At 35.3% G+C, this 25,637-nt stretch overlaps 1 protein-coding gene across 1 annotated transcript in view; it reads left to right on the top strand.

The window, feature by feature from the left end:
- Positions 1–25,637, top strand: part of CSMD3 (CUB and Sushi multiple domains 3) — a gene marked incomplete at its 5' end in the record, with an annotated part of 553,604 nt that overhangs the window by 295,950 nt on the left and 232,017 nt on the right. The window contains 5 exons of the mRNA XM_081116493.1: positions 4,810–4,992; positions 9,895–10,221; positions 13,194–13,388; positions 18,895–19,033; positions 23,403–23,590. Coding sequence (XP_080972619.1) covers positions 4,810–4,992; positions 9,895–10,221; positions 13,194–13,388; positions 18,895–19,033; positions 23,403–23,590 — 1,032 coding nt within the window. The remainder of the gene's footprint in view (positions 1–4,809; positions 4,993–9,894; positions 10,222–13,193; positions 13,389–18,894; positions 19,034–23,402; positions 23,591–25,637) is intronic.

The raw sequence follows: 25,637 nt of genomic DNA, 5'->3' as shown, positions 1-25,637 counted from the left end.
TTATCCTTATTAGTTCTTATTTTTGGAGTTGTTACATTGTGGTGTATTTTGAACTGATGTGAAATTTTAAGAAATATGGAATGAATAATAATTGAGATACCTACTTTTACACATTATTTATTTATATTTAATTAAGTTAGAAGATACTTAGTGGAACTAAATACCCTAAGCCCCACTCCCCTGTGTTCCAGCATGTTCTCTTGAGAGAGAAAGAGGGTAGAGTTATAATTGTTGAGTAGGGTCTTACATAAAACCCCAGGAAAACTGTGACCAGAGGTCTGATAAACACTGGGTTGGAGGAAAATGCTACATAATCCAAATTCATAGATGCTGTACCTATTGTCTTAGTCCATTTGGGCTGCTATTACAAAATACCACAGACTGGGTAGCTTGTAAAAAGCAGAAATTTATTTCTCACAGTCTGGAGGCTTGAAGCCCAAGATTATGGCACTAGCATGGTGATCTCCTGGTGGGAGTTCTCTTTCTGGTTCATAGCTGGCACCTTCCCGTGTGTCTTCACATGGTTGGAAGAAGAAATGGATCTCTCAAACCTCTTTAATAGGAGCAGTAATCCCATTTATGAGGGTTCTGCCCTCTTGACATAACCTGACTCCTAATACGATCATCTTTGAATTTTGAGGGAGCACATTCAGACTTTGGCACCTACGAAGGCTGGGATACTCCTTGTCTGTATCCACAGACATTAACTGTAGGTCCCTCAGTTAAGATCCAAATTTGAGACTTGGGCACAGAGATGACAGAATATAAATGGTTTGCTATAAATACAATAAGAAACAACTCCAAATGAATGATTTGTCAAATAACATTATATTTAGAACCAATGAAAAGCACAGTTTTTATCAGAAATAAAGAGTTCCTAATTTTATTAAACAACATTACGGTATTCAATGATTTTTAAGTTGAAATATGAGTAAGAATTGAGGTGTTTTTTGCTTGTTTTTGAGTGCCTCTACTTGCTACACCTCTGAAGAGTGTATGATTTCAGTACTGACTGCAGAGGTTTCTTCTGTACCAGTTCTGTGAAAGGGTCAACTTTGGGAGTCTTGTCTCATGGCATATTTACCAGCATTCTAAATTTTGCATATTTTTCATTAAATGGTTATACATAATCTGAAGCTTTTTAAATGTCACTGTTTTCATCATGATTGTAAAACACTTTACACATTTATTATTGCAAATATGTCCTTCATCACTTTGTCTAGGAAGCTATAGACTTCCTTCTCAAAATATCTTTAAATGTTGACTGTGTTCTCATTTGTCTGAAATGCTTGAAGGTGAAATAGAGTTTAGCTCACAAGGTCTTTTCTAGCTGCATGATTCTATATTTCACAACCTTTGTAAGCCCGTTGCTAAGGTAACACAATTCTCAAGAGGCTTCTTAACATTAAGAATCAGCAAAACTGCAAGTTTTACAGATCACTTTCTTTTAACCTACACAGTTTCTCTGTGAAGCATTTGAATTATAGTGTCAACTGTTGTCAAATCAGAGATTGATCAATGAGAATTTCTCTGTCACTTTAAGGCCAGATGTTAGTCTTTGGCTGGAAATCTGATTGAATTTAAAATTAGAGTTTATTACTTTAGACATCAAGGATCAAAGTTACTTGATCACTAAAAAAATAGGTGTTGAAAGAGTCCTGTTGTACAAATTTCAGCCACTGTCATTTAAACCTGTATTTTCAATTTTGTTCTTAATTCACAGCAGGAGAGCCTTCTGGAGTATTCTGTCTATATTTCCTCTCATCTCCCATCCTCACTTATTTTAGCACCTCTTCCTCAGCTTCTGATTTGTTTGCCTCCACAGCAGGGAAGAGAAAGTGCAGAACCAGGTGCTATTCCATGGGTGCCGACCTCTGACTCTGCGAATAGATACTCACTTTGTTCCGTCCAAATTTAGTTGTGAATGGTGCATAGTGTTTACCTGATTCCCAATAGAAACAACATTTGTTAAATTAATCCCAACCCCAATTTACATTCTAAAAAAAAATTAAGATAATAAAATAAAGTATCAGTAGGATGCTAACTAAATTATTTTTGTGTTGTATTTTGGTTTCAATGGTAAATTATATGGTATCAATCAGGGACACTGCAGGTACATGACACCTTCACACTGGGTGTGTGTGGGCAGAGCTTAAGGAAATGAACAAGGGGTGACACAATATTCCTGACTAGTGATAGTGGGGAACACTCATTGCCACAGCTCTCGGCGGGCAGCTCTGCGGAGAGGGCAGCTTGAAATAAACTTGGCTTTCAGTCAAGGGTGATCAGGCAGAGAAGAAATTGGGGGGAAAACACCCCTCCTGCACTTTTCTCCTGACCTTCCGCCAGGGCCACCTCTTTCCTGGCCACCTGTTGCACACAGGAAGTCGGGGAGCAGAGGAGCCTGTTAGGGGCCCCTGTGGGTCAGCCTTTACTCCCACCCTGCAGGAAGGGGACAGAAAGCAGGGCAGAAAAGGGTTCAGAATGGTTCTTGAGGGCACAACAGAAAATGCCCACCACACAAATCCTACAATAATAGTGCAACTATAAACTTTAAATTATTCAAGAGGTGTAACTGCCATTCTGATTTTCTGTCTATGTAGATGGCTTATATTGCTTACTGATAGGACCACACAGCTTTGTAGGCTAATTCTTCATTGCCTTCCTTCCTTCTTTGTATATTCCACAGCTGTTCGTGAATATTAGGCTCTGAGAGAGGGTGTGGTGCTTAAGAACTCATATTCTGGAACCATATCATCTGGGTTCAAATCCAGTTCTGCCACTTAAAATTTGTGTGAGTTTAGGCAGGTTATCTCATCGGGTCCTCATAGGACCGTGTGCAAGAAGCATAGCAGCCCCTCAGGGAAACTGCTCAGGAAGATAAAGCTTCCGGCAACTCTATGGGGTCAAACCTGGCTACTGGAGCTGCTAGAGTTTTTGTTTCAATGGACAAGATCAAGTCGACTGTACTAATGGTTGCTCCATGCTCCAGACCTGCAGGGACTCAGACAACTGGTAGTGTTAGGAGAGAAGCCAAAAGAAGTGGTCATGAGTGTCACTTGTACTACATTTCATTCATTAGAAGCTAGTCTCTAATGCTGACCAATACTCAAAGAGAGGAGAGTCTGACTCCACCTTCAGACAGGAGGAACAGTAAAGAATCTGCAGACATGTTTTAAAACCACCAAAGAGCCATCTGAGGGCAAGATAGAAACATAATTCTCCACCACTCCCAAATACTGTTTGAATTTCACCAAAACAAAGACTCTCACATAACAGCCGTCCAAATTAGAAAATCAGCATTGATACAATACTACCAAATAATTCCTGGATCCCACTCAAATTTCCCTATCCAAAAAGTTCTTTTTCCTTCCTTGTCAGGATTCAATCCACATAACTCCATTGAGTTTACTTGTCATGTCTCTTTCATTACGTTCAGTTTGGATGTGTTTTTCAGTTTTCCCGTCTGTCATGACCATGACAGCTTTAAAAGTACAAGCCTTTCCTCCTGTATATGCCTCTTAATCTGGGTCTACCCAGTCTTTCCTCATGTACAGACTTAGACCATTCATTCTGGGCAGAAATGATGCCATCATTTCAGTGCATCGCACCAGGAGGCAAACAGTGTTAGTATATTCCGCACGGTTGTGGGAGCCTTGACCTCCTAGTAAAATTAGCGTCTCCCAGGTTTTCCCATGGTGATGTCATCATTTTCACCTTTGTGATCGATAGTTTTACAGAGAGGTGATCTGAAACTATGTCAGTATCTTGTTTTTCTTCAAACACTCACCCCAAATCCAAAATCACTATAATGGCTTCCAAAGGTGGATTTTCGTTTTTTAATAATGTTATTATTATTTTTTAAAATATGTCTTTATTGATTTCAGAGAGAAGAAGGGAGGGGAGAGAGAGAGATAAACATCAATGATGAGAGAGTCATTGATTGGCTGCCTCCTGCACGCCCCTGACTGGGGATCAAGCCCGCAACCCGGGCATGTGCCCCGACCGGGAATCGAACCCTGATCGCCTGGATCCTAGGTCGACGCTCAACCGCTGAGCCATGCTGGCCGGGCTCTTTGTTTATATTTTAAACATGAGTTTTCATCAATTCCTCCAATTTTAATTCAGCCTCCTCAGGATTCTTTGTAGCCTTCCTTTTTCCCACAGTCCCTTATTGATAGTGAGAAGTTTGGCTACCCTTATTTTTACTACATTTATGATTTGCACAATGCCCTCATGTATAATTAATTCCCCAGCCTTACTGGCTGCCTCCTTGGCCTTGCTTCCACGTGCTTGGCTCCCAGCTACACCATCACCTACTTGACCTCATGACCTCTTCAACCTCCGGTGCCACATCACTGCTTCTGCTATAGGCTGACCATCTCTGTCTCTCAAAAATTCATATCTTGAAACCTAACCCTCACTGTGTTGGTTTCGTGTGCTCACAACTGTAAACCTACTTTTGCGCCTCCTGTATGCATGTGTGTGTGGATGAGTATTATATGCCCAGTACAGACAGAAAATCTGAATCTTGTCACAACTGTTCTGTTAGGAACACACACAATAGCTCTGATGACATCAGTTTCCCCAAAGGGAGAGAAAAACACTAATTTCCTACAGATCATTTCATCAAATCCAGTCCATAAGAGAAGCATAATAATAATAATAATAGTAATAATATCAGAGAACATTTTCATCTTTTTCTCTGAAATATCTTAGCTAGGGAGAGGTACATATACTAACTTAACTGGATGCATGGATATCAAATGCCTGAAGCCCTTGGAAAGTGACTCTAATCTATTTTTACAGAAATTGAAAAGGAAAGTTGCGGTGATCCTGGTACACCTTTATATGGAATTAGAGAAGGCGATGGATTTTCTAACCGTGACGTTTTAAGGTTCGAATGCCAGTTTGGGTTTGAATTAATTGGAGAAAAATCCATTGTTTGTCAAGAGAATAACCAATGGTCTGCAAACATACCCATCTGTATCTGTGAGTACCAAATGCTTTGCTTCCAGATAGCACATGTTACCCTGTCCTTGCATATAATTGTTTCTGTAATTAATTGCAAAGAGCTGGAACCGTGTAATTATTTTTGAACGAGTAGCACTTTGTGATACTATCCTTAACAAGAGTGCTTATGCCAAATTATAAATTTCATTACAGATTTAAGTAAAGTTAACAAAGTTCACTTGGTAATTGCAAAGTATATATTACATGTGTTCTCGTAACACTTTATTGGTGGCACTTTATACTTTATGGATAGTGTACTTTTATGGAAATTATATATCTGAGCTAATTCTAATAAACTCATTTATTTTCACAAGATAGTATATGCTTAGTTGCAATCAAATACACTTAAAATATTTAAAGCCTGTATTTTATGTATGATGCATTGACTTTTGCTTGTAGCTGCTCACATTAATGCATACTCGCATGCCATTTATTTATATTGCACAGAAAAAATTCATTAATGTTTATGAAATATAGTATGCTTGAACTAAAAGGATACATTTCTTCAAATACCTTAAAACATTCCAATTTAACTGCAACAAAAATATAACCTGTATTATATACTGAGGCACATTTAGGTTCAATTAGATACTATCTTCATTACCAAAAAATACAGCTTGCCAGGTGTGATTGCAATATTCAGAATTTTGAATTTTTGTTTTGAATATTCACAAATGAAAACATATAAGCCAATAATCATGAAAGTAAAAATAATTTTTCTGGTTTTTAAATATGACTTTTCATCTGTATCCAACTTATAATGTTAATGCTTTTTATTTGTGTGTTTGTGAAATCCTGTATTTCCTGCAAAGACATTAGCACAAACCTTACTTTAATATTTCCTGGTTTAAAAAAAAAAAAAAAAAAAGAGGTAGCATTTTTAAAGACCTACATTTTATCTGAATTATAAGCTTCAGTTTCCATTGTTCAAAATGTTGATTAACATTTTAAAATTATTTAACACTTTAGAATATGTAACTGAAATTTTAAAGTGACTAGAGGCCAAACATCTCCTAATATGTATATTGCTTAATAAAAAAAGAGGGTTACAGAAAACAGCAAGTAGGCATTCCTATTTCTCATTGTAGCGCTCTAGATACATGTTGCCATGATAACTTATCTTACATTTCAGCAAAGTGGGTATATTAGAATCTGGCAGAAATGTCCCCAGTTACGGTATATGTTTTTTCATGGGTTCCCCCTAAGTAGAACTCTTTCACTTTAGGGACAGGGTTCATTCCTAACTAAGATCACCTGGGGAAGGTCCTGTTGTGGGAAAGTAAAATACATTAGGAGAGTCTGATCTGATTATGTCAGCATCATCTAATCTAAAGCTTAGTAATACTTCACAAGACTTTACTTGAAGATCTTTAGTTCTAGGTGTTCTTCCAAGGAGACAATGTTGGTGTAATAGCGGAGACTCTCTTAATGTAATATATCCCATAAAAATATTATATCATTTTTTTAAAATATATATTGATTTCAGAGAGAGGAAAGGAGAGGGAGAGAGAGAGATAGAAACATCAATGGTGAGAGAGTCATTGATCGAGCCCACAACCTGGGCATGTGCCCTGACCAGGAATCAAACCCCGATCGCCTGGATCCTAGGTTGACGCTTAACCGCTGAGCCACGCCCGGCCGGGCGATATTATATCATTTTAACAAATGATAAAATGCATTTAATAAGATATTGTAAATAATGCTAATGAAAACAAATTTTAAAACTTTTGAAAAAAGTTTTTTACTATTTTAAAGAAAATTAAATCTTTCATCCTGATATATGTGGCAATTAATAGTTTTCTTATATACAAACAATAGCTAATTTAAAAGTATAATTGAAAGATAATTTATTCACAAAATAAAGTTATTAAACATGGAAGTAATTCTTACACAAAGCCAAATAACTCATAGAAAAAAATTATCAACTTATTAGGAAAGGAAATTATAAGAAAGAGAAATAGACTCCATGTTCCTGAATGAGAAAACTTTATATTAAATATGTGAATTATATAGAAATTGCTTTGAAATTTCAATTAAAATTTCTAATATAATTTTTTGAGGAACTTGACCTAATGTATTGACATACACCTAAATTAAAAAAAATAAAAAACAGGCAAGAATAGATGTCTATGTGGATGCTAAGTTTATGTGGATAATAAAGATGCTTATGTGGATACTAAAGCATTTTATAAACATAAAATCAGTGTGGTGCTCACAGCAATATAACACTGGGTCAAAGGAAGTTACGTAAAAACTGAATCTAATATAATTAAGAATTTTGAGTACAGGAGTCCCCCTTATCTGAGGGGTGATACGTTCCAAGCCCCCCCAGTGGATGCATGAAATCATGGGCTGTATGGAAACCTATATACACTATGTGTGTTTTTTTCCTATACATAAATAGCTGTGATAAAGTTCAAGTGATAAATTAGGCCCAGTAAGAGATGAACAGTAACTAATAATAAAATAGAAAAATTGTAACATATATAACTACATGTGATAAAAGTTATGTGAATGTGGTCTCTCTGTCTCTTTCAAAATATTTAACTGTATTGTCCTCACCTTTTAAGAAGGCCTTTGCGGCTTCTCTTCGCATGTCTGCATCACTACCCTTGGGCCTTGGGGCTGGAATTAAGCAGAATAAGGGGGACTTGAGCACAGACGCTGTGATGCCAACACCCGGGCAGCGTTCCTGATCAGCAGAAGGCACTGAGCGACTCGTGGGTGGGCGGCGTAGGGGACGTGGGCGGCTGGACAGAGGCGATTCCCAGCCCTGGCCGGGTGGACCGCGACTGCCTGAGATGTCATCACGCTGCTCACGATGACCCACAATTCAAAACTTATGGGTTGTTTACTTCTGGAATTTTCCATTTAATATTTTCAAACCAAGATTGACTGCATAATGCAAACCTGGGAAATGAGACCGAGGATACAGGGGGACGACTCTGTGACATAGACACCTACCTGTCTTTCTGAAAAGGGAGATTTTGGACCATTTAGATCAGAGATTGACAAATTAAGGACTGTGGGCTAAATCTAGCCTGAGTCCTAGCTTTGTAAATAAAGTTTTATGGGAACATAACCACTCACTTTCATTTAGCTGCTGTCCGTGGCTGCTTTCCTACAGTGGCGGAGTTAAGTAGTTACAAAGAGACCATGTGGATTGTGTAGGCAAAGCATTTAATATCTGTCCCTTCACCGAAAAACTTTGCTGCTTTGCTGACTGTTAATTTAGATCAAGGGCTGTAGAATCAAATGACTGCAGGATGCGAGCAGGTAGAAGTGTGAAGAGGGAACAGGAACTGATAGGGAACTGTAGTGTCTTAAAGAAGCTAGAAGTGCAGGTTTTTCCCCCTTGAGTGTGAAATATGATGAATTCAAAAGATGATTTAATTTTATTTTTGAGGCATAAGAAAAAAATAAACCAAACACATTTGCAATCTGGATTCAGCCCAATGACTGTCAGTTTCCAAGTCTTGTTTTTAACTTCTAACATCATTTCATACAGAAAAAGCAAATCAAAGTTGGCAAGTATATATAAAAAATGATAAATGTGATAATTTATATATATTTTGATTATTCTTTTTACATATTTTACATATTCTACATATATGTAGATATAACTTAATCTTTGTCCTTCTGTCTTTCTATTTCTGTAGAAAGATAGAAATTGGTCTAATTTTTGAATGTTAATAAAAATCTAAAATTAAAAGCAAGGCAAAAATGCAAAGATTATTTTGATATTCAAGTCAAAACAAATTATACTGAAATATTTTTTAAAATAACAAAATGTATGAATTGTAATAGTTTGTGAATATTGTAAACTAAGAGTTCATAATCTTAAATGTTCAAAGTTCATGAGCAGGTAATTCCCAAATAAGAGAAAATGTAAATGGAAACCAAACACATGAGAAATCTTCAGCTTCACTAGTAGGAACAGAAGTGCAAACTTGTACAATGAGACACCATATTTCTGTCGTCAGATAAGAAAGATAAACACCACACTCTTATGCTGGTAGGGGCATTGTACTTACTAATGTATTTGTTACATTTCAGGATAAATTAATACAGCTTTTCTAGGATAAAAGCAAAATATTTTGAGGCATTAATACCCTTCATAAATAAAATTTGTGCAAAATTGTATGAAATCAGTTTTGTTAAAAGCGTAATAAAAACTGTAAGAAAATACATCATTATTTTAACTGTTTTCCTCTGTGTGATCACTTACTTTTCTATTTTTTTTTATCTTCTGCTTTCTAAATATCCTATGTGAACCTTTAAGTCAGGTGTTTCTATAAGTTAAAAGAAGAAAGCTGGGGGTGGGTGAGTCCTTCGACTTAGGAGGGTGTGAGAGTTCACTTGCTTTTCCAGTGTTAGCCCCAGGGGAGGCAGTTATAAAAGTTAATGCATCTCCTTCTCTGTGTTATAAACTATCAGAGCATCCCACGACCATTTTAGGAATGAAACTCACCGAGTCCCACTCTTACTCCAAGCCTTCTCTGGGCTACATCACCCCATTTCTATCAATAGTCACATATTTTTTGTCTATCATTTCATAAATATTTCTCTAATATTATTTTTAAGCACAGGACTGAAAACTTTGCATAGCACTCTAACACAGACATGAGAAGTATCTAAGTAAATTGCTGTTATTGCTCCAAGTATATTTTTGAGCATATTTGAGCATACAATCATCTAAAATATTAGTTGCCTTTTCTAATATGCAAAATGGTAACTTTTATTTTCTGTCTTATAAGATATTTTAAATGGTTAATATATTTTTTCAAAATGTAATTAATTACCACAATTGTAGGATATGGCAAAAATAAGGTAAAATATGACTTTTGAACATTATTATATTTTATACTCTTATTTTGACAGTTCCTTGCCTCTCTAACTTCACTGCACCAATGGGAACAGTCCTTTCCCCTGATTACCCAGAAGGATATGGAAATAACCTAAACTGCATCTGGACAATAATCTCTGACCCAGGGAGTCGGATACACCTTTCTTTTAATGACTTTGACCTGGAATCTCAGTTTGACTTCCTTGCTGTTAAGGATGGTGACTCTCCAGACTCCCCAATTCTTGGAACCTTTACCGGGGCTGAGGTGCCTTCCCATCTCACTAGCAATAGTCATATTCTGCGGCTAGAATTTCAAGCTGACCACTCAATGTCAGGACGTGGCTTCAACATCACTTACAACAGTAAGTTTATTTTTTCCATAGAGAATGTTTCTACAAAGTAGAGCTAGAAAGGAATCATGCAAACCAGCTCTCCTGTTCCATAGATCAGGAAACTTGCACAAGTAATATACATAATTGTGCCGAGGGTGTTCATTTGGTCCTGATTTCCAACCATATTTTACTCCCTATTGTGTCATTTCTCTTTGTTTATGAGAGGTCCGATATTAAGGAAATATGTTTCAAATATCATTCTATCAGCCAATATGTTAGTTTATTTTATTAAATATTGTAAACATAACCTGGAACCTACTGTATGTCACAGATTTGGCTCTGTTATTATGCAAACATAAAAGGGAGATAGAACTTTCCTTCAAGACATTCAGAAACCAATAAGAGACATTAACAAATAATAGCAGAACAGAGTTATAACTGCAAAGACAAATTCACAAGGCTATGGAAGCATCACAAAGAAGGAAATCATTAATTTAAGGGCAGTAGACCACTGAGCTGATTTAGCAAAGCCACCAAAGGGGGAAAAATACCATAGCGATGAAACTATCAGCTCTAAAGTGAAACTATGCAGCTTCAAGTCTTGGCTTTTCTACATTTTTAGGTTTAATAACTGAGCCTCAGTGCCCTCATTGGTAAAACCATATTGGGTTTCTGTAAGGAGTAAAACAGATGAGGCATGTGAATAATTTAGAGCATATGGTACCTAATAAATTCTCAAAAATACATCAGCCCTTATTGTTTAGTTGGCTTTTGGATTATCACCTTGACATTTGATAGTATATTATTTTGTTTATTATATTGCTCTAGATTTGAGATGTCTTTGGGGCTATTTAGCTATTGTCTGTCACTCATTCTTGTATTTTAAAACAATGGATATTATTTTTCTGAAAAATTAGTGGCATAAATATAGCCAAAGGATTAATTACATAAAGGGAAAACTATCTTAGTAGGCTAATATACTTAGATATTAATGCTTCTGTTTGTAAATGTTTTACCTGAAGCTATAGAATATGAGTGATTTTCCTTGAAACTACCAGTGTCAAATATTGACCAACTTAACAAGTTGATATTTAAGTGTCGGGTAGCAGTAGGATTGTTTGTTGCTCTTAGAAAAGAATTGCACCCCTTACCCACCTCCCTGTCTGTTCCATGCTGAGCTTTGGCAATTAGTAATAAAACATAGTTATTGTCATTTCAAAGTGTCACTACTGGTGAATACTGTCACTAATAAGTGTCAACATGTCATTGCACATCATTAAATTGGTTGTGACATGTGTCATAGAGACTTGCTATTTAAAATTGTTGCTTTATCTGAAAGTCCTTTTTGAAATAAACTAGATATGTAGATAGATAATAGATGATAGATAGATAGATATGCACATATCTACAGGATGTCCCCCAAAATATATATACACTTTAACAGCCAATAGCTCCATTTTGAAAATGAAATGTGTTTTATTAAACACTGCCTTTATAATCATTCAAAGTGTATGTATACATTTTTGGGGACACCCTATATTTATAATTTTCAATTTGTCTTAAATGCATATTTTTAGCTTTTTTAATTTTGGTACCTTTGGGGTATTATGGAAACATGCCTCCTCGTTCCTTATTTTGTTTATCTAGTAAATAATTTAATTAAGCATATGTAAATTCTTAAATTTAATGCTTACTGCTGAAATTCTTATTTTTTTCCTGAAAAAATATCTATCAGGAATTTTGTATAGGAGCAACTAAGCTTAATCAAAATTGTGTTTAAAAGCACAATAGAAAACAGTGATTAGATATATGTACCTAAAAATATATTATATATGTTATATAATTTATTTTAATATTTTATACTGTTTAACTTAAAAATGAGAAGGGATAATAAAATTATGTAATTTATGAACAATATAAAAGTGATGATTCGTGAGAATATTTAAATAACTGCATGTGCTTATGCAGTATGAAAATAATGTGAAATTGTAAATCCTTTATAAAATGTTTTACACATTTAACTTTAGCTACTTTAAATATTCTTCCCTTTATATTATACTAATTTAAAAATGTATAGTGCACATTGGGTCACCCAGATAAATAAGGAGAAAAAGTTTTAGGGCTCATGCAATCTATAATCTGAGAAATTCGGAAAAGCACATTGTCATTCCACTTCTGCTACTTGCTGGGACTGGGCTAAAAAATATACACTGTGGGAGACATGAGGTAAAATATGATAGTGGCTCTGAATTCAAGAACTCATATTCTCTTGAGAGACATAAGACAAATAACCCAAGATACAATAAGTTGTTGAGAAAAAATGAAAAGCCAAACCAGGAGATACATTTCAATCCCACCTCTGTGCTCTGAGGCAAGCTATTTAACTTTTTCTGAATCTCACAAGGTAAGTAGCTGTACTTTGCGCATCAGGCCATTCTAAGTGTTAAATGAGATAATACTATTTCTAAAGCTCCTATCACAGTGCCTAAAACATGGTAATTGCAAAGAGTTATATCTCATTCCTTTTCCTGGCTGGCAGAAAGTAGGTGACATATGGAAAATTATAAAGAAATTGTAAGACCTTCCTGCTAGATTGAAACATTTCACGTTAATTCTCACAATGAGACCATTTCTTCATTCCAGACAGTGGATCATAAGATGTGTTTGCAATGGTATAGAGTTAACCTGCTCTCGTTGGAGTTCTGACTAGTTTTTACTGGAAATTTTTGCATAGACTAAACCTAATACTGTCCATAAATTAGCAGAAACAGTTCCATTTTGAAATCTTGTGAAATTAACATTTTAAAACAATCACACCTCTTACATACCACGGGCAAGTAGGATTGGGCAGAGGAGAGCCTCAGTTTTGTTGTGTGTTTTTTTAAATAAAGGCTTTTCTAGAAATAAACATAACTTTTTAAAAAACATCCCTTTTTCTCACCCCAAATACACAAGTGACCCTCTCCCCTGTTTTTATGTTTTTTTCATTTGCTGTTCTCAAGCATTTGGACATAACGAGTGTCCCGATCCCGGAACACCGATCAATGCCCGGCGCTTTGGGGACAACTTTCAGCTAGGAAGCTCCATCTCAGTTATTTGTGAAGAAGGGTTCATTAAAACCCAGGGAACAGAAACCATTACATGCATCCTCGTGGATGGGAAGGTGATGTGGAGTGGACCAATTCCAAAATGCGGAGGTAAGCCCACAGCTGCGACAAACACACCCTGTCACACGCCTGAGGCCCCGCAGGAGGTGCGCTGCTCTCCCAGCCCTCCTGGGACCTTCCCGAAACTGGGGGCTGTGCAGTAGACATGCGGCAGTTAAAACAGATCACGCTTGTAATCTTCCATGTTGGATGAGTTTTAGAAACCTTTTGCAAGTTTCCTTTAAAAAGAGCTCTTGTAAAAAGATGTACATTGATAAATGGTAAATATCAATTGTGAAAATTCTCTTTAGTATACTTTATAGTTTCAGTTTATTATACTTTATAGTTCCATTCATATTTTTTTGGTATTTTAACCATTCGTGGTATAAACTTACTTAATTTTCAAAAATGTTTTAACTGTTATTAATTACAATAAGTTATGCTAAAGCAGCTGTTATTTAAAATGTATAATTTTTGTAGGCAGAGTTTGCTAATTTCCCCCCCCAATTTAATTGGCCCAATAAAATGTAGTCAAGAAAGTTCAGGACAATATATATGTGTGTTATATATAGTGTTTGGAAGTATATATCTTTGAATATATATACTCATATAAAGTCATAAATTATATTAGTAAGCATGAGGATGGCATAGGTAAAAATAAAATATATCAAGTATATGTGTTAATTTAGGATCTCTAGGAATGTGGGTGGGGGCTTTATTTAAGAATTATCACAGTAGGAATTAACATTCTAAATTCTACTGTTTTCCTTCCACGCTAGTACCTAAAGTTACAAATCTATTTTCTTAAAAAAGATATAGCAGAGCTTTTACTAAGACGTTGATAAACTAGAACCAAGAAACACCTTTTAATAAATCGCTCTATAATGATTAGGTGGTAATTTCAAATGTTTTCTTCTTTTTCTTGCTTTCATCCTGGTACCAGCAATCATCGTCTCCACTCACTTGCTGCAATAGCTTCCTAACTGGTCTCACGGATTCTGTTCTTGTTATTATTCAGTTCTGTAGAAACGGTTTGTTGTTCAGCTCACCTATTGCCATGGATTAATTTCTTCACAGCCGTTTCTCCCCTGGGACTCAGAGGCTCTGATGCATATATACGATCTGCCTCTCTTCTTTTAACTTGGCTCTCTGTCTTTTATGCCCTCTGAACTGTAACCAGCAACGCTCTGTTTGATCTGAAGCAATCCCCTCAACAAAAATGGAAATGAAATATTGGCCTTCTGGATTACATGGTCATGTTCTCGAATATAATTAGGACATAATACATTCATTGGACAGCTTTATAGATAAAGAGGATTACATTTAATGAAATACATTGGAAGAGTTGGATGAATACTATTGGCTCGAAGCTGTTGATTTAATTAAGACACTGAGTTAAGACTAATGAAAGAAAAGTTGCCCCTTCCTGGTAGAAACATAATATTTTGAATATTGTGATCATTGTAACCTTCCTGACAAGACAAACAAAAGGAACAAAATGCATAACAAGGTATAGAGGCAGATTTTCCAGTTGCTTTGGAATTGACAATTTAGACCTCTAGCTAAGGAGAAAAACATTCAATATCTCCCTCCAAAAAATTGAGGTCCAGATAACTGCTTCTTGACTTATTAAGTGGTTTCTAACTGACTTGACTCTCTCAATCATAACCTCAGACATCTGATTCCCAATTTATACAAGCAGCAAAAAAAAAAAGTAAAGAGAGATTGAGATCTATATTAGTGTGTATGTATCGATCTGTAACTTTTGGAGTCAAAATATTTATTTACCTCCCTATCGAAAGAAAGATGCTAGTCTCCTTCTCTTTAGGCCACGTTGAGGAGAAAGGCTGTAAAAGAATCCCTGCTAGAGAATGGAGTTGCCTGTGAGGAAAAGGAGCTAGAATCCACACATGGGTATTGGAGTATACAGTGTACTTGCTGACCTGCCTTCTATGCCCATTGAGCAAGAGAAAGAAAATTGGGGAAAGCTGACAGATTGAAGAGAGTGACAGCAGTTAGTTTAAACCGTGTAGCAAGTCAATGATGTGAGTTTTCTATGCATCAAATGAATACCAATGGTGGTGCCTGGGCTTGGCCCCCATGTGAAAGACACCGAACAACAAGACACCATGGGGTGTCCTGCCAAGGGTGGGAGCAGAGAGGTGAGGCAATTGTCCAGGGAAAGGCCACCCCTTCCCACTCTTTTTTTATGCTATAAGATTATTTTAAAAAATCAAATAAAGTAATGCATATAAAAGCATAGTCTAAACTGGAAAGGCTAATGACTACCTTATTTGGTGTAACAGAAATTGCCAGCTGTTCACCTTTAAGCTCTGTTACCCCGTGCATTATATGGAGTTGTAGGAGAGAAGCAGCTAGGCAGCTGAGGGACTCCATTTTATAGCCTCCTTTGCAGTTAAGTGTGTCCGTGTGAGTAAGCAGAAGTCATAAAAATAACTTCCAGGCCGTGGTCCGTGTGAAACATACACAGAGTGGTCCTCCACGCTCTGTGTCCTTTCCTGCCAGCTGAGATGGAAATGACCACCAAGGCGGCCCAGGCAGCTGCGGTCTGAAAACGGCGGAGGCTTTGCCATCCTGGGCCTCGAGGGACTAGGAGGCAGAAGGCTGTCCTGCCAATAGCTGCACCTCATTGGACTGTTACAAGAATGTGTCGCAGAAACGTTTCACCAAAGTTAAATGGGCAAGGGAGGCTTTATCCAAGACTGTTGGGGTGGGCAAGAGCGACTGAGCTCATCTGCCAAGGGTGGGGGCAGAGGGCAGCTCTGTAAGTGCTGTGAGTTAGTGGGAAAATGCTGGAGGAAGTCAGGCGAGGGGTTTCCAGTCTTGAAGAGAACTGTCTAAAGTTTAGTCAAGCTAAAGGCCATTTTGGTCACATGAGAAATAAACATACTGTTAAGCTACTAAAATCTAGGCATTTATTTATTTTACCAACTAAAATTATCCTAATTCACACAGTTAGGAGAAAGGAAGACCCAGGAGAAATAACCCATCTGAGCCTTTGCCCCAGTTTAGTGATATAATGAGTAGGGCTCAATACCTACTTAATTTTATTAAATTAACATATTTTTCAAAGGGTTGCATCTTAAACCATCTTTTATTTTTATTCCTTCTAAGTACTCACATTTATCTTCTGCCTACGTTGAAAATTTAACATCAGTCTATGTTGAAAATGTCACCTAATATAGCCAAGAGCTCCAGATTCTATTTCTTATTATTTCTTGTGATATTTCACAGACCTTTCAGCCTTAGCACGGAGTCATTATCTTTCTCATAAAACTTACTGATTTGTGTTCCCTATTATGGTGAATGGACTCTCCATCCATCCTGTTGTACATGCCAGGTGCCCAATCATCAGTCTAGGCTTCATCCTGCTCACTCATGGCATGTAATCAATAAGTGCTTTGGAGTGCACCTCCTAAATATCTCTCTTATTTGACCCTTCCCTGTAACTACCGTATTTCAGAATCTGTTATGCCTTCCCTAGATGTCTAACTGATCCCAGCAACCTCAGGTGCACTGTCCCTGGTCCCTGTTACATGCAGCTTACATTTCACACCCTTTTGCGGAGTTGAGGACATATGAAGAATTTTGTCAGAAACTCCATATTTCCAGGACCTTCTCTCACTAAAATACTTTACTCTGTCTTTTAACATACAGTAATTTAAATAAGTATTATGCACATAATTTTATTTTTGAAATCCATAATAACCCTGTAGGAAACCTGATGATGAGTCATTATAACAAAGAGCAAGAAATCTTCATGAACATGGTCTCCTTTAACAGCTTTTTAGGAAACAATTAAATTCTACTAAGGAAGAAAATTTAGCTTTCTATGAAATTTTTTCTCATCCAAATAACAAATTTTAGCAATTTTACATAGAACATATTTTTTTTCAAATGGACATTGTTCAGTAGTGTTTGATTCCTAGGCCAATTTATAAATATTTCTTATTTTATGTGGTTATATAAAATTATTTGAAGAATTAAAAAGAGTACAAAGTAATGTCTGGAGCAATAGGTTTTTATAAATTCTGTAAGGTAAAACATAAAGAAACAACTACAAAAATAAAAACACAGGGGATAGAGTTTAAATGAAAAGACTTAAAGAAAATAAAAATATAACATGTGAAGTCATTGGAATGGTCTCCAATTTTTTGAAAAGCTGATATACACTTGATTTTTTAAATTATTTCTGAATAATTCTCAATAATCCAAATACTCTTTGCTCCATTTTTCCTATGTGTACTTCCTGAAGGTGTAGAGCAGCTAATGTAGCTGGGCTGCAGAGTGAAGGGGAGAAGTTCAGAGTCTAGGCTGGAGAGTGAGCAACAGCTGGATCGTGCGGGGCCTTACTGCCCAACACAGAAAGATGCCACGGAAGGGCACAGTCAGATTTGTAGTTTAAAAAAAATCACTTTGGCTCTAGTATGAAGTACAGCTAATCAATGTGAATGAAGAGATCATTTAGGATGGTCCGTTAGGAGGGTTTACTCCATGGACGAGATTATGGTAATTTAAACTATTATGGCAGCTATAGACTATAGAGATAGGGAAATAAGAGTGGCTTTGGAAAGGATTAGGTAATGGAATAAATGGAAGGAAAATGGAAATATGAAAGATGACTGCCTCTAGCTCTCTGGCTTATGCAACCCCATGGATGATAGTTTCATTAACCAATACTATAGAAAATAATGGTACAGGACCAGTTTTGAGGTTTCATTTGGTAAAAACTGACTTGAAAGTACTTTGGAGATTTTCAAACCTTGTGAACTTTGGCAAGTTGCTCTTCTCAGAACTTGGTTTATTTCTCTCCAAAACGAGGTGTTTACGCTAAAAGACCTAATCAAATAGTTACTGGAATTACAGTACTATCATTACGGTTTCAGTCGTGTGTGAGGTAGGGGAAAGCAGAAGATTGAATCCTTGAGAAGTATTAAATAACCTGGCTGTTAAAAGGAAAGGGGTAATACGCGGTAATGCATGCCTGGGAAAGGGACTGGCATGATGAAACTTAATGTGAATATTCTGGCAGCTGGACTGAAGCAAGAGGGGAATTAGCAGATGGGAAGTCAGAGATCACTGAATCAATGAAGGCCGAAACAGTAGTAGGGACTCTGGAAAAAGGAGAATTAAAGTTTTCGATAGTGTGTAGCATGAATTCACAGTGTTTGAAAACACAAATCAGAAAATGAGAGAGAAACAGGCTAACTTACTTTTTTTTTCAAGCTTTGAAGATGAAGATGACGGAGACACAAGAATATATTTAAGGGATATTACCGGGGCACTTCAGATGATTAGTTTTTTGACATGCTGAGTGTGTAGCTATGCCATATTTTAAAAAGTAATTTACTTTTTTTAAGGACAATAAACATTCAACAATAGAAGGACTGGATGCACTTTTACTTTAAAAATATTATGAACAAGCATTCAATAAGCCCATGCAGAGCTTCACTGTACAAATTATAGTTAGTGTTAAGAATAATTTCTGCGACTTGTTCTGAAAGTTCTGTTTTTGCTCTCTGATTTCGTTCTTCAGCTCCGTGCGGTGGCCACTTTTCAGCTCCAAGTGGACTGATTCTTTCACCAGGATGGCCAGGATACTATAAAGACTCTTTGAATTGTGAGTGGGTGATTGAAGCTGAACCCGGACACTCTATCAAAATTACATTTGAAAGGTCTCTGGAAATAATTTTTTACCTTAAAATAATATTACCTGAAGGAATAGTTGGCTTTCTCCATTTTATTTACCAAATCAATGTATAATTTTACTGCAGTAGTCAAGTTTTGTGCCTTGAATGCTTCAGACGATTTGCCCCCTTTTAACCTTTCAGCCTATTTTCAAGTTGTTTTTTATTTGTTTAATGCTGTATCAGTACCATTGAGATATGTAAAATGGACCTTTAGCTTTAAACATATATGCATATTATGGAGTAATGGACCTGTGACCTTTAAATTAATGACTTCAGTTGTCCTGTATTTTGAAGCCTGTGAACTCTGCTGTGCTAGATTTCAAGAGGCAAAGGTGTCATCACACATTCAAGTCAATACCTTGTTGCAGCTAAGACAGTAACTCACACTACCCATATATCTACACTTACAAGTCCTTCAGAAAAATGACTATCAAATGAATGTGTATAAATGATTGGTTAGGTGAGTTTTTCCTAGAAAAATTAGTATCACGGATATTGAATTAGTATTACAAATTATTTGTATAGTGAAAGATTGGAATATCAATGACTAAAAGAATGAAGCTTCTGATCTGTGATTGGATCACTCTTGAGAAATCCAAACAGAAGGATCAATATAATTTCCCAATTATATTGTTGATTCCATCTCCCAACCTCTTTCTTTAAAAAAAAGAAAGAGAAAAAGAAAGAAACCTCTGTAACCATTGCATTCACATGGTAAGCATGTAACTATATAAATACTGTAGAACTATGCTCTGATGATTTGACAGACATCACACACACACACACACACACACACACACACACACACGCGCGTGCCCATAAGATTCTTGAGTGGAGCTATTTGAAGGGAAAATTATTTAAATATCTTCAATTTCTTCTTTCCTATGACCCTTTAAAGGTATGAGATTTTGCTTTAGGGCTGTCTGCACTCCCATGTACTTTGTCAGAAAACTAGTTCCTTAAAATAATCCACATCTTAAACAGCTGTCACGTGGTTAGTAGTAGCTCAGTAGCAAAGCCAGTTGAAAAATAAATGAGTTTTATCCATTAGGGAGGTGGCATAAAATAGTTACTTTGAAATCAGGCAGATGAAATCTCTCACTTCCTTGCTTTGTGACCTCATAGTATCCTGGTGCTTCATTTTCCCCTTGAGATTGTTTTAAGAAACAAGTTATCTCTGAAGTATATAACAAGAATTATGTTCTTGAAAAAACTTATTTTCTTCTGAATTCCAGCCAAGCTCTTGTAAGGATGCTGCCAACTCTTTAATAGTTCCTCTCATTCTGAGAAAATATATTTTATATAGAATTTGATGCCAAATAATTAATTGTATTTATTACAGTTATATCACTTGCTTTCTAGTACTCATGAATAACTTCAATTAATTTGGTTGGAAATTAAATTTAAAAGTATCAGATAATATAATTAAGATGGTGGCATAGCTATTTGGTTTATTTTTTCCAATATTGTCTAGTGCAGCAATTGGTTAGAATAAATTTACAGAAATAAAACCTAATAAAAACCCCACATTATAAATACGATAATCATTAGTTAGCTTCTTGAGATTGTCTCAAGTAGTTTAAGTCAATGATGTCTTCAGAAATACAATTTTGTATCAAATACAAAACAGAGTAACAATAATGCCAATGAACATATGTGATGTTTTTAGCATTTATCTCTTCCTAACACAGCCAAACACAGTTAACAAGTCTTATCCTTAGATCTGCAGAGACATTTTTCTTTGTCTTCCCACAGTTCCTAAATTTTCTCAATATATGGCAACTCCTAACTGAACTCATCCTAAGCCTGTTTCTTTTCTATTTCTTTCAATTCCTTTTCCTGTCCTCAACTACTTGACCACAAGCTATCAGTATCAATTTTTTTTTTAAGTCAATGAGAAATACCACAATTTCATCAGAATGGGTTTAAATTAACACCAAGAATATTTTTAAAAGATAAAAATTGAGTAAGATTAGATTCAGCTTCATTTTTTAATATCATCTAGAGGTTTTATAACATATATTTATGATAAACAATTTGTTACTGTTGTAAACAAATGAACATTAGATTGAGGCAATTTAAGAGACATTTATACAATTTTAAAACACAAAATGAAATTCAAATTATTGTTTAACCTAATTCCATTTCCTTTGTTAGTTCCTTAGGGCAAATTTGTGATGATTTTTTTATATAAAGTTCACTCCTACTAAACAATGTTCTCTATATCACCAGCTAATGGTCCTGTTTTATTAAGAATTAAGTCTCTTTATGTTTCAGTTCAAAGTAATCCCAGACTCTTCTGTGCATTTTAATTGGGTTATTATCAACTGACTAGCTATCAAAGTGAAGCTCCAATTTCCATACTACAATAGACGGACTACAAAACAACCAGCTATGGATTCACAATGCACAGTTGCCTGATTGTGCATTCTCATACAAATGCTGGTGTTCCTATACATTTCCTATTCTAGGTTATATTGTTGGAAACGTTATTTTAGACAAATACAGTATAGTCCATGTTGCAAAATAAAAAGTGTGATAAACTTACGAAATCCATTTTACTAAGTGTGTTGCTTAACAGAATGTAAGAGTGGTACATATTGAAAGGTATTTCAATTGTACTCCTTAAATAGCATTAAATTACACACTTAATTTTGACTACTAACATGACATGTTCATAATCATATCAGATATTTAATAATGAAAAAATGTTTCTTATTTTTAAATTTTCCATCCAATTTGTTTTGACCAGCTTCTGAGTTTTATTTGTCTGCTTTTGGTTTTTTGAAGAATGATGTAATTTAAACTTGTGATGCTGCAAAGACCGGTAGGTGTGACAGTACAAGTGATTATCTGAAAATTAGTGGGCGTTTTGACTCAAAATTATTCTCTGAAGTATACTAGAGATAACTAGTTACTGAAAATGCATTGGGAGATACGTTTTAAAGGGTGAAAATGCATGGTTAAAACTGCAGTGTCCAAGTTGTTGAGTGCTTTTCTATCAAGTTGGTAGCCCTAGAGAAAAGAAAGATAATTTTGTCATTAAACTACATTGGTTCATTCATTTATATTGATCCAATAAATATTCATTGCCTGTCTGCTGCATGCAAAGCATTGAAAAAACCAACACTGTCTGACCTCGTGAAGTCATAGACTCTTAGAGGAGACAGTTATTAAATAAGCAAACATAACTGTGATTAATGTCACAGAAGGCACAGTACATTGTGGCAATAAGTAGGGGAACTAACCTCCCCTATGAGGTCACTGAAAGGCTTCCTGAGGACATAGTTGAGCTGAATGAATACTGAAAGTTCTGTAGGAAAACCTTGGTGAAGGCAGAAGAATTTCCTGACCTATAGGATCATCTTGGACAAGGAAGGAAGAGCTTCAGTTTTCTATGATTCCATGTGGTTTTTCCACAGCTAAGATTTCTGATCCAGATTTAGAATATGGAATGATCTTGAAGTGCAAGGAAGGAATACAAAGTGCTATTTTATTAGTATATTAAGCATGTTAAAAGGAGCTCTGTATTGATTGTAGTTTATAAAATAATTGTATCATTTTTAAAAATTGGAAAATGATAGGAGCAACAAGTACCAAAAATCTAAAATAAAACCAGTCAGCACGGCATAGTAGTAAGGAAGAGATACTCGGGCTTAAGGCTTAGCTCTATCATTTTAAGAAATGCAGGCCTGAGTTTTCTTACCTGCAGAGTATAACAGTAGGAGCTAATTTAAACGGTTAGTGGAAGGATTAGATAAAATAATATAGATTAAGTATTTAGCAGAGCTTTAGGCACTTAGTAAACATCAACTACATCATCATTATTATTATCTTCTTACAATTAGAACCATTGTTTTGAAATGAAAACTATATAAAACTTAAAGTTCGAAATATTTGTCAAACAAAACCACTATATAAAGCAAGGTCAGATTTGAAATGTAAGTTTGCGATTAAGATGATAATCTGATTTTCTGTTTGAAGATAAATATAAATCATATAGTTTTTTTTCCATAGAAATGAGGAAGGCAAAAGAAATGTGACTCCAAAAACCCCTCATTAGTGAAAAGGCCGTTTATTTACTGAGGACAATCCATAACATTTGAAACTCTTACTTATAAGCAACCAATATAAACACATACCTTTTTAATGATAATTCTCCCTATGAATAAGAGCTTGTAACTTTGATCTTTGAAAATGATGGGAGTCTTAAGTAATATATATTAGACAAACTAAAGCAAATTATAAAATGGTAAAAAATTTTAAATAGTAATTGAAATAACAACCGAAGGTATTATTTGCCTATACAGTGTGATGCTAATAAATATATTTCACATGTATCTCTTATTCTTAGATTTCAGACTGAACTAAATTATGATGTTCTGGAAGTTCATGATGGGCCAAATCTTCTATCACCCTTGCTTGGATCTTACAATGGCACACAAGTGCCCCAGTTTCTATTTAGTAGCAGTAATTTTATATACCTCCTATTTACAACAGACAACAGCCGTTCTAATAATGGTTTCAAGATTCATTATGAAAGTAAGTGTTGCCAAATGTTTTTTGATTTTCCTATTCTGTTGTTCCTATATTTGATTTTACCATTGTATTATTTAGAGAACTAGATTTATTTTTTTTTAAAATCTGAGTTCTCCTTAACCTATAAGAATGCTAATAGTTTACAAGTTGTATATTTTAATAAATTCTGCACTAAATTTTTCAACAATATCTATCTAATATTGTTATGAGAGGAAATATAAGGAAATGTCAGAACTATCAAATAACAAATTTTTTAAAATGAGCTCATGTAATAGTTGTTATAGTCTGAAAAGCTAACAATAGGCAGTAAATGTCACTCTAAGATGTGTATGAACATTGGAAAATTCTTTTAGCACTGATTTCATAAATTCAATGATTCTTTTTTATTTTACTCACAGTAATGCATGCATTTTCCATTTAAAATATTTAATTTTATTACTTTGTTTAAAATATTAAAAATTATATTAACACTGAAAAGTGACATATATACATATATTCAAATATGACTACCATAACTGGTCAAAGGCTATATATAAAAATATTTAATTAAGCTGTAATTTATAGTGTTTGAATCACCTTATAATAATCCCACTTGAAAGGTTATAGTTTTGTTCAAAAAGTCTAAAATAAGCCTTATGTTTTAAAATATTTTCATACTAGTATATACATAGAAACAAGTCCTTGTTTTATTTATAAACATCTGACATACATGTGCGATGTATTGCATATGATGAATAAGTGTGTATATGCATATAAACTTATATATGTACACATTTTCATTTGGAAATACATTGCCAAACATCTTTGCATGAAAAACAGTTTTGGTGAAAGGATCTAACGGCACATTTAAGAGGGTTATTGCAAAATATATTTATATCGAGTGCAAATATTTGTTATATCACTTCTTTTTATATTCAAGTCTCCTATGCCATCTCCCTTCTCAAAAAAAGATTTTCGTATTTGATATTTATAACTTTATATTTCATGTTGGGTGTCTCCACTAGATCTGGGTAATGGGCTTATGAGTTTTTTAAATTATAATTAATATATATCCATTGCTTTTTTTCTCTTTAATCTTTTTATCCACATTATTGTTTAATTATATTAGCTTTCCTTTATTTAGAGCTTTATGGCTTGGAAGTCTATATCCTAAACATTCTAAAACACAAGAGGATTAACACATACTTGGCAATTCAAATGAACCAAAGGACCTCAGTTGCGATCTTTAGTTTAACATGTATTTGTTAAAGCTGAATCAGCATAGTCTGACTTAATTAATTTCAAAATTAATTCTTACTAGTAATTAATTTTTATCAGTATGCTACAGATAGGCAGACACCTTTTCTTTTAGTCCATTGTTATATCCTAAGCCCAATTAATCACACTGAATCCCACAACAGCCAAGGTATGTGGTCTATATCATGTGTCCGACACAGGACTGTTTTAAAGATTTAATGAAGCTACACATGCAGTGTTGTTATAACAGCTAACTTTCAATAAGTGGCTTAAATAATAGCTGTTTCCTATAAAACTAATCATCAAAAATAAAAATGGGAAGTCAAGTTTAAATTTATTCATTTGCTATAAAAGAAGAAATTGTTCATGACACTCGTTAAAGACAGTAAAGCAAACTTATAGTACAATGGGGTTTTGTATCACGGAAGAGGGATTGAGTTCAACTCTGACTACAAGTGGGAATTTATAGCCCAGGAGCAGGATGGGAATCAGTGGGTAGAAATTGCTTAGAAGGAACATCAGGGTAGGGGCATTCTGGCTTGACCTACTGGACAGGCTTTTTGTTGAAAGCAGGCCAGGGTGACAAGATTGAGGGTGAGGGAGGAGGGATTCGATCATCCATCAAGGGAAGGGGATTATCAGTAAACTGATCCAACAGGAGTTTTGTTAAACCTGGACTAAATGGGCCATGGGCAGAGTCTAGGGGTGATGTCTAGTCAAAAGGAGGGCTCAGAGGAGCCTGTCAAAGTTTGATCAAGGCGGAGAGTCTTTGTTACACTCAGCGAGCTTGTCACCGAGAGGCCCCTGGTGACAT

The sequence above is a fragment of the Miniopterus schreibersii genome, assembly GCF_964146895.1.
Source record: "Miniopterus schreibersii genome assembly, chromosome: 17".
NCBI classification, from domain to species: domain Eukaryota; kingdom Metazoa; phylum Chordata; class Mammalia; order Chiroptera; family Miniopteridae; genus Miniopterus; species Miniopterus schreibersii.
The sequence above is the reverse complement of the archived record's forward strand: the minus strand, read 5'-3'. Positions and strand labels throughout refer to the sequence as shown.